Below are 9855 nucleotides of genomic sequence, written 5' to 3'. Positions count from 1 at the left end.
ACAAGATAACAAGCATACCTTAAGAAAAATGAAGGTGCTGTGCGTTTCCCTTGTTGTTCTACTTCTCACATTGCATGGAGTCGAGGGAAGCACCTTCATTGACGACATTTTCACACCTGATTTTGATGACCAACACTGGGACGAATCAGAGGAAGAATGGGAAGAGGACGACGAAGTGTTCGAATTCTTTCCGACTCTGGGAAGTGAGCATAGCGGAAGAACTGTTGTGAATGTGGATGGATTTGGAGCAGTGGGTGATGGTGTTGCAGATGATACTCGGGTAAGTCTCTAATGGTCACTATTTTGGCTCTCTCTTTGTTTTTCCCTGAAACTCAAGTCTCAAGGCTTCGTTTCATTCTCTTATTGTTTCGGGTATGCTGTGTAACTGAAAGGCCTTCGTGAACGCGTGGGCTGAAGCTTGCTCTACTGCAAAATCAGTACTACTAGTGCCAGAGGGTCGGGAATATGTGGTTAACGCAACCAGATTCAAGGGGCCTTGCGCTGAGAGGTTAATCATTCAGGTAATCTTATTGCTCAAACTTTAGCTTCAATGCCTTGCTCCTTTTCTATCCCATAATAATGATGTGCTGCTTCATTAGTAGGTTATGGACCTTTTGCCACATTCAGTCGATAATGTAAATCAGTGTATCACCCATATGTTTCAAATTTATTTTTGTAGGTTTTCTGTGAAGTTGGGTCAAAACTCTTCCCAAAATAACTAATAATTTAAGGAACCTTTTTCTTAACTAATAAACTTAAGATTTTTATAGCCACTAATCTATGTGGGACTATTCCTTAACACTCATTCTCATATAAATACCTGTTCTGATGCCCCTATGATGTATGTGAAGTTAGGTCTAAAACCTATCTCAAAATAACTAATTTCGGAAGTTTTTTTTTTTCAACTAATAGATTCAACATCTTTCTACTTATTAATCCATGATTTATGCTAAAAATTATAAAATATGTAATCCATGATTTATGCTAAAAATTATAAAATATGTAGTGATTGGTGTTGGATATTGCTCACCTTTGACGAATAAAGGAAAATAACTGCACAACACAGAGATTGTCGTAATGAAGTTGTCCTTTGGAACAGATATCTGGAACCATCATAGCGCCTGGTGAACCTGATTCCTGGGACCCAAAAAACCCAAGAGTTTGGCTCTATTTTACCAAATTACAAGGGGTTAGTTTCCAAGGTGGAGGGACTCTGAACGGCTCAGGCAGCAAGTGGTGGTCCTCATCTTGCAAGAAGAACAAAGCAAATGTAAGTTCTTTTCTATAACCAACTCCGGAGACAATCTTCACTCTCCAGAAACAAATTCTACTTACCCACATGGTTCGTTAACTGTTAAGTGCTGATATCTCTCGTCTATTTTTGTCTCGACAGCCGTGTAGATCTGCTCCGACGGTGAGTTCACTCTTTCAATCTGAAGTGACATAACGGAAGCAAGTCCAGTACTCCGCTTTTGTTTTTTCGACGAGGAAACCAAGAGGTGGTACGTTTTGAAATGCATTCTTATGTTTTAAATGCAGGCATTCACGATTGACTCGAGCTCTGCCGTGAGGGTGAGGAACCTCAACTTCAAGGATAGCCAGCAAATACACTTCACAATTGCTAGATCTAGAGCTGTACGTGTATCTGCTGTCCGAATTGACGCACCACAAGACAGCCCAAACACTGATGGAATTCATATAAGCGACTCCACTGACGTTGTCGTCGAGAATTCCAAGATAGGGACAGGTTTGTTTCGACTTTTTAACAATCTTGCAACCTGTCAATGCCATTGAACTCGAGAAAGATTTCATCTAAAATACCTTTCAATTTTTAAAACCATAAATGAAGTGTGACTAAAATGGACTTTGATCGACTTGATATAAATTCGGCAAAATTTTACCTACACTAGTCATATTTGACACATCTTTGACGAGACTGAATTACTCACCTTGCTCTTCTGGTTTTCAGGGGATGATTGCATCTCCATTGTTAATGGTACCTCAAACTTAAAAATGAAGAAAATATATTGCGGACCAGGTCATGGAATCAGGTAAGAGCATCTTGTATAAATTGTAATTACACAGATACCAGAAGATCAATAAAACAACAACTTACAACTTGTGCTCGTCCTGTTTCACATGGATTAGCATTGGGAGCCTTGGCCAGGACAAGACAACAGCTACAGTGACGAATATCGTTCTGGACACTGCTACTCTCCAGGAAACTACAAATGGTGTGAGGATTAAGACCTGGCAGGTAAGACTTCCATCTCCAACACAGCCAAATCGGCCATCCTCCCACTGAACAATCTCCATTGAAACAAGCTAGCTTAGCCATAGTGAATAGTTCACATAGGCAGTGAACAACTCAACCAATTTCATACTCTACATGAACTTTTCCAAACAGGGAGGCTCTGGCTATGTTCGTGCAGTACGCTTTGAAAATGTGAGGATGATCAATGTTGCCAATCCAATCATCATTGACCAATTTTACTGTGATTCACCAGCTAGTTGTCAAAACCAGGTATGCAATCTTTGACTGAATTAAACAGGAGCCTACAATATTTCTCATGTTTTTATCCACTCTCCAAGAAAAACTAAGCCAATTTCAACACATAACTAGTTAAACATTTTCCTTTGCTCATTAGACATCAGCAGTGAAGATAAGCCAGGTGATGTATAGAAACATAAGTGGAACTTCAAAAACTCCAAAGGCTATGAAATTTGCATGCAGTGACGCTGTCCCCTGCAGCAACATTGTATTGTCTAACATCAACCTAGAAACTGAGAATGGCAAGGCAGAAACCTACTGCAACTGCGCCACTGGGTTCAACTATGGGACTGTACAGCCTGCAGCAGATTGCCTAGGCAATGACAAGAACTCCCGTTGTGAGACGGCAAATGTCAATGTGCAAACAGAGAATTGGGACCCAGTTCACACAGAGCTTTAACTGAAGAAGTATATGTTGCCACAACCACTATAACTGACTGTAAGGCAGAGAGATGTATTGCTTAATGAGCCATGTGAGAGAGATCCAAGGGGAGCAGGTTCAAAATCCCAGATGGATGAAAGAATTGGCAATAGTCATAAACTTACAAAAGGATTATAAAGACATCTAGAAGCATAGTGAAAAAGGAGTTTGTTTCTCTAGTATTTCATTTTGTTGATGAAAAACTTAATACTTACGAATGTATACTACTATGAGGTCAATAAAATTGTTTTGGATTTTTTCTGATATATTTTCAGTAACCTTCTAAAGATATGAGCCCTCCATATGGAAATTTTGCACGCATTTGCATTCATGTGCTTCAGTGTCTAATCTTTAATGTTTTTGTATCATCACTGGCTGGATGAAACAAATAATTCAGAGGACAAATACAATAATACAATAACAGGTTTAAGGTCTTGAAGTACCCGCAGCTGGGTACATGAAAATAATAAGCCAAGAAGTCTTCATGATACAAGGTACGTAAACAAGACATTGATACAACTGGTATGACCACTTTGGCATACCTTTGTTTCGTGGATGTGCAATGAACTTAGAAGCCAAGGAAGGGGCACTGCTTCCGTGCATGCTCTGGGATTAGCTTTGCTAGTAGCTCAAGGGATGCACCTTTTAATTCTGCTAATAAGAGACCAACATATTCAACCAAATGCTATAACCGGCTTCTTAAAAGAACAGTAATAGACCTTTTTGTAGTGCCAATAAATGTGAAATTCTAAGCATGGAGCGTAACTAGCATTACATCAAAGGCCAAATATGGTCAAAGTAGCCATAAACAAATTAATTTTTATGAGTACTTCTTAGCAATGACAGTTGAGACAAATCAATGGGTATATAACATCTTAAAAACTCCAAAATAGTTTTTTTTTTCCTGAAAGGCAAAAGTTTTACTAAAAGAAAACAACAATACAAGCCACCTCCACTCACTAGCCACTAGCAAAAACATTCAGTAAGTTGGGGCTCAAACCCAACAGCAAACTATTCACTTGCCACAAGCAACTTGTTAGCAAGAGAAAACAATGAAAAGTATGACTTCCATAAGCTACAGAATTTAGCTAGAGACTGTAACAGACCTTGAGGCTTAAAGTTGAAGAGGGGAGGCAAGGGCCGGCCATTAGGAAGCCGCGTATTTGAGTCACGGAGTTCATCGAAAAACGGATGAACCAATGCTTCTAACTGCAAGTCAGAGAGAACAATGAATGACAACTGAAAAAAAACCCACTTAAATATAATGGCATGAAAATGAAAATAACAAAAGACAAACGAACCACAATATAAAGGAACCATCTACAGAAAAATGAGACCAGTGTAAGTGAAAGAAAAACATTTGCTTAACAAGGGGATGAAAATAAACTACTCACAGCAGTGCACCGCAGATTTGGGGAGTATTGAAGAAGTCTTGAGACAAGATCTACAGCTTCTGGAGGCATGCGTTTATGAAATATCTGAGGAACAAGAAATTTTAGGGCTTAATACTTTCTCTAATCTTAAATATGAATACATAGTCGAAACATGCATCAATGATATCAAGAGCTAACTTTGTGCCATGGATGGGCCTTGATTTGTGGGAACTTGAATTCCGTGTAATTGGGATTCATGCACTTTATTTCCTCTCGAGTAGGTGTTCCAAGAACCTGGAGTATACAATATATAAAATCATAAGTGGTTTAGTTGACAGAAGCATTCTGTTTTTGTTCAAGGTGTTCAGAAAGTCCACCTTGATGATCTCTACAAGTTGGTCCACACCACTCTCTCCAGGAAAAAGCGGCTACCACAATGTTTCACATGAGAAGAACAAGAAATATGAATTCTTTAGAAAATGTTTCTCACTTCGGCTGACATCTTTAGAAAAATTTTCTTCTAGTATCTAGCAAGTCGTATACCTGTCCAAGGAGCAATTCAGCCAGGACACAACCTACAGACCATATGTCAATTGCTGTGGTATACTCTGTTGCCCCAAATATGAGTTCAGGAGCCCGATAATAACGAGAGCAAATATATGATATATTTGGCTCACCCTTCACCTATTGTCAAACAGCAGAATGAATTTATCAAATTATGCAATAAAAAAATCATGTAGGAAATAAGACAAAACACATGAAATCAAAAAATACGCACCAGACATCTGCCCAGTTTTTTAGCAATGCAGGATTCCATGCATCTTTAAGTTAGTTTTAGGACTCTCTAAAATAATATTTACCAGAGGAAAACATGAAAAAATGGCTCATGTATTCAGAAATCGATTTAATTTAATTCTACACACTAAGTAACCTACAAAGTTTACTCAGCAATAATATTCTTTATGGCCTCATAGATGTACAGTTACAAGAGAACATATCAACTACATTTAAACTAAGCCGAACATCATAGAAACAATATAATATACAATAATCTTTTCAGACAAAACTTTTACCAGTAGAACCATTATACATCCATGAAACTCCTCTAGTCACTAAAAAACTGTACTCTTCAAAATCATGCCCAGACAACTTTTTTAAGATTTTTCAACAAACTAGACAACTATCACCAACAGCCTTCATTATGAACTTCAAGCCGTCATCATTTCTCTTACCAGTCGATTTTGAATTTTCATACTATTCGCCAATCGATTTGACACAACATGGAAAGCATCAACAAAGGCATGCCCTTGCAATTTTTTCCATCCAAAATCAAATAAACCAGGCAAATATCACAAAAATGAGATGCCAGAGGTTGACCAGCAGGTTCAAAAGTCAAAATATAAAAACAGCTGAGGATATCGAAAGACTAGGGAGAGGAGGTTTTCCAAAAACAAAAAGCACAGTAAACCCAAAACCGGAGACCTGAACCTAAGACCTCACGTTAAGAAACCAGGGAACCAAAAGCTCATTTGGCTCAGTTAAACAAATTTATACTCAATGTCTAATCAGTTAATTTTGTACCTGACACCATATTAATCACATAGAATCAATCAAATGGATGTTAAGTTGTGGAGCCTAATTAACGCCTTACGCAGAGTTGGTTGCCCAAGTTTTCTCTTTATATTTGGGAGCGCCGCATCAGAGGAGAATCATTAGTTGCGGCTGAGAGAGGTTAGAGAAAAACATGAGTATGAGTGATTTCTCTTATAAACTACATCATCATAGTGAAATATTACAGCGGCGGAAGACAGAACGTAGATTCACCTTGAGGTGAACCTGTATAAATCTTGTGTTTTTTGTGCTTATTTCTTTTTCTACGATTTTTATTGCTCTCGTTAGTATTAAATTAGGGCGTCTAATTCCTAACAATGGAACCTTGGCAGATGCTTGCATAGGTGTCCAAGCTCATATAAGGATCTTAAATTACAGACCACTGGTTCAAAGACAATATAAACGTACCTGATTTGCAATCAAAACTCCAAGACGTGTATAAAAATTAGTATTCATTGATCAACAGTGACATACACAAGTTGGTGTGCCTAAATAAACTGACACATTGAATTGAAGGAAGAACCTTGACTGCTGGATACTAAGCCATGTTTTTTAAGGATTGAAACTAAAAAAAAAAAAAAAAAACAGAGAAAATGCGATAAGTGTAAATGATCTCAGAATATTCAATCAGACAGACATGAGAATCACTAATCTCTGAGACTACAATTCCACATAAGAAAATTTAAGGTACCTCAAGATATAAATCATTTTTTGATTCTATATATGGAGAAAAGCTAACAACTTCAATCAGAAACCTACCAGAACTTTCGCACTTCCAAAATCACATAGTTTGAGCTGGTGAGTATGAGGATTCACCTGAAACAAATGGATGACTAAGAAGGGGCACCAACGAATGATAAATAAGTAGCCACAAATCTAAGAAAATATATAATACAAACCAAGAGATTCTGAGGCTTTATGTCTCTATGACAAACTCCAACACCGCCATGGATATATGCTAAAGCTCTACAGATCTGCCAATATAGATCAGCACTTGGATAAATTCCTAGTATCCCAATACAATGAATGTAATTTAAATTTTTTAATAGAAGTCTCTTCTTTCAGTTTTTTTACTTCCCAGGGTTGCAGTGTTATCTGTAGTAAATACAGGTAACCTACAAAACACCCATGGCTTTAATTGATTTATCTGGGTATGAGAGCCAGTAATGTTTACTTTAAGGTATCTCATACACAAGACACTCTGCACTGAAGCAATTAATCAGATGACTCGCAAGATGGAAAAGATAAGAATGGGACATGCAATTTATAAATAAATATATTTAAATACAAGAAATACCACTAAATTTAGAATGAACTGAAAAGACAAATATGAACCATGCAATAACCTCAACTAGCATTCCACATGAACAATGCTGTTGTACTTCTATATTGGTTGGATCTCCTTGACAAAGTCATCACCCGTTCAAAATGAAATTTATTCTTTCCAATGATTAACAAAAGAAGAGCACCCACATATAAAAGGTTACAAACCTGATAAGTATAAAGTTTAACATATATTATAGGCATCCTCTGATTTGCTCTGCTATAGTGTTTCCCTACACGGTAAACCGTCTCAGGTACATACTCAAGAACTAAGTTGAGATATAGTTCATCCTTCTCGGTTGTTGAAAAGAAGCAATGTTTCAGGGATACCACATTGGGGTGATCAAGAAGGCGCATTGTTTGCAACTCTCGATTTTTATACCTCTTATCCTGCAAAACCTTCTTGATTGCAACTGTTTCTCCTGTTTCTAAGCACTTGGCCTGTAATATGAAGACAAGGGGGAAGCCTCAACGATTACATGATAGCTTAATAATGTTTCAAATAGAATACACATAAAAAATACTATTAGTTACCTGAAACACAATACCAAATGAACCATGTCCCACCACACGCTCTGCCATGTAACTTATAGTCTGAGGTATGAGCAGGGATTATTCAGAAGGCATGCCACAATATTGCAAAATCAAAACCATCTAGAAAACATTTACCTGCTTGGGTTCACCATTTCTCCCACCAATTGTTGTCACAATTATATGCCCTGTCTCTGTACCATTTCCATCCACAACCGTAGCTTCCATTTCCTAACCAATCAATACAACACTTAAAATAGAAAAGGAACAGTGTAGTACACAGGTAAATATTTTATTACCAAAAACCAAAGGAAAGGATTCAGTAAAAATATAAGCATCTCCAACCTTATCATCCCTAATCTTCATCTCATTAATTTCCTCTGGCAACTTATCAACAGACATCATACTTCCACCAGTCTTTACAATTGTTGAAGGAGGCGCCATACCTGCAGAAGCCATAACTTTTAAAAGGCCAGACACACAGTTCTTCAGAGACCACAGCCTCATAGTCTCAATAACAAAATTAATAATCTAACTTGTACAGGAAACTATACAAAAAATCCAAAAAAGTACTAAATGAGATCAATTAGCTGCATTTGAAGCCGACAAATATCATATCCTGCATCAATAATCAGCCAGTTGAGTTCCTCCATAAGAAAATTCTTACAGTGGGTATCGACATTAGAATTATTGGAGAAATGCAGTTTGCTAAGCACACGAAGTTGTCATAACGGATACTAGAAACATTTTGAGACATTCACATTTTACTTCACTATCTGCTTAAACTGCAAATCAGTAGTTCTCAGACTCATCCAAGCAATTAAGAAAGGACTATCTCAACTTCATTTTCTCAATTTCTGTGTTGCAGTGACGATCACCAATTTACTGCAATACCTCCTTCAAGTACCCCTGTTTCTCATGCAAACACATCAACCTCTAATCAAAGAATTGATCATTGATCGCCATCCATTTCAAAGACCAGACATTGATTTTGGTCCTTATGGCATGCAAGTCCGCAAACCATATACAACATGCGATATGAAGGAAACCATTTCAACCACTAAGCATTAGATACTCCGCATTTCAGACTTCAATGAAGAGATAATGTTGAATTTTCTGTATCCCAAACTCATGCAATAAGATTTTGTTGTACAAGTAGTGCTTTAATGATTGTAAGTGCAGCTATGTCCAATGCCGTATTCACAACACCTCTGGCTCTTAATAGTTTCTTTCCGTGCTCTACTTCAGTTTCTTGGGCTGCAACGTAATATTACTGAGGCTCGGCAAATACCAATCACTAACCAGCTGTCAGGTCCGATATTAAACAACGATCTTCAAATAACGAAATCTGTCAGCAGCCATAAATACTACTTATTTCCTTAAGGTTGACCTATTCCACATAGCTAAAATACACCCAGGTACTAACCAAAATTCTTCGAACAGAAATAAAAACAATTGACAACTCATCAACATCAAGTCCTTCTGTTGAAATCCAAAATTCAGCAGAGAAGTGTATACAGCTGAAATCAAGCAGCTCAACCTTCAATTAGATTTGTCGCTAACATAAAGAGAAAACAAGTAAGAAACGTACCGAGAGGAAGTAAGCCAAAATGAAACAGAAAAAAGAAGTCACCACGCTAGTGTCCATCACAAAAACGTTTATGCACATAATCGACCACATCAAAGAAAATGCGGAAACTAATACAGGATTACTTGAACACAACAGACTCCACAAATAATGCGCACAAACAAAACAACGAAAGAAAAGAAACGAAAAGGAAGAAACAAAAGTAAGGCAACAATGAATAAAAAGGAAAAAACGAAAAACAGTACCTGGAATAGGAAATTTTTGTGCAGTTGGCACCATTACAGAGGAAAAGGAGCGCCTACAAATTCCAACTCGGCCAAAGAGAAAATCCAGAACAAGTAGAGCACCAACATAAACAAACTCCGCCTTCTTCCTCGCAGCGATCCTTCATCCAGGCTTTGACCATCAACTCGTAGTCCGAAAGCTCTCTTTTTCCTTGTTTAATGCTCACTGCTCG

At 37.6% G+C, this 9855-nt stretch overlaps 2 protein-coding genes across 4 annotated transcripts; one reads left to right on the top strand and one right to left on the bottom strand.

Moving 5' to 3' along the window:
• On the top strand, positions 1 to 3129 carry LOC137936097 (probable polygalacturonase At1g80170). Its single transcript, XM_068780643.1, has 9 exons — positions 1 to 280; positions 393 to 521; positions 1100 to 1270; positions 1394 to 1414; positions 1540 to 1747; positions 1970 to 2051; positions 2149 to 2257; positions 2408 to 2524; positions 2649 to 3129. Exons 1-9 carry the CDS (start codon positions 29 to 31, stop codon positions 2949 to 2951), a joined length of 1392 nt encoding a protein of 463 aa, XP_068636744.1. The 5' UTR covers positions 1 to 28; the 3' UTR covers positions 2952 to 3129.
• LOC137936098 (shaggy-related protein kinase epsilon-like) lies at positions 2021 to 9838 on the bottom strand. Of its 3 annotated transcripts, XM_068780645.1 has the most exons (14): positions 9644 to 9838; positions 8156 to 8256; positions 7949 to 8041; positions 7814 to 7873; positions 7448 to 7720; positions 6856 to 6930; positions 6716 to 6772; positions 4889 to 5029; positions 4723 to 4773; positions 4544 to 4639; positions 4367 to 4450; positions 4079 to 4181; positions 3515 to 3626; positions 2021 to 2493 (listed from the first exon to the last, which is right to left on the bottom strand). In XM_068780645.1, the coding sequence occupies exons 1-13, from the start codon at positions 9675 to 9677 to the stop codon at positions 3541 to 3543; spliced, it is 1254 nt and encodes a 417-aa protein (XP_068636746.1). In that variant the 5' UTR covers positions 9678 to 9838; the 3' UTR covers positions 2021 to 2493; positions 3515 to 3540. The 3 variants fall into 3 exon arrangements, with proteins under 3 accessions (XP_068636746.1, XP_068636745.1, XP_068636747.1); XM_068780644.1 differs by lacking the exon at positions 2021 to 2493 and having other exon boundaries at positions 3277 to 3626; XM_068780646.1 differs by lacking the exon at positions 2021 to 2493 and having other exon boundaries at positions 3277 to 3623; positions 9644 to 9834.
• Between the last annotated feature and the right edge of the window lie 17 nt (positions 9839 to 9855).

The sequence above is a fragment of the Aristolochia californica genome, unplaced genomic scaffold, assembly GCF_029961685.1.
Source record: "Aristolochia californica isolate CCGP_79_NKW_82.1479 unplaced genomic scaffold, dmAriCali1.0.hap1 SCAF_7, whole genome shotgun sequence".
In the NCBI taxonomy this organism is placed as follows: domain Eukaryota; kingdom Viridiplantae; phylum Streptophyta; class Magnoliopsida; order Piperales; family Aristolochiaceae; genus Aristolochia; species Aristolochia californica.
This window is presented reverse-complemented; position numbering and strand designations above follow the sequence as displayed.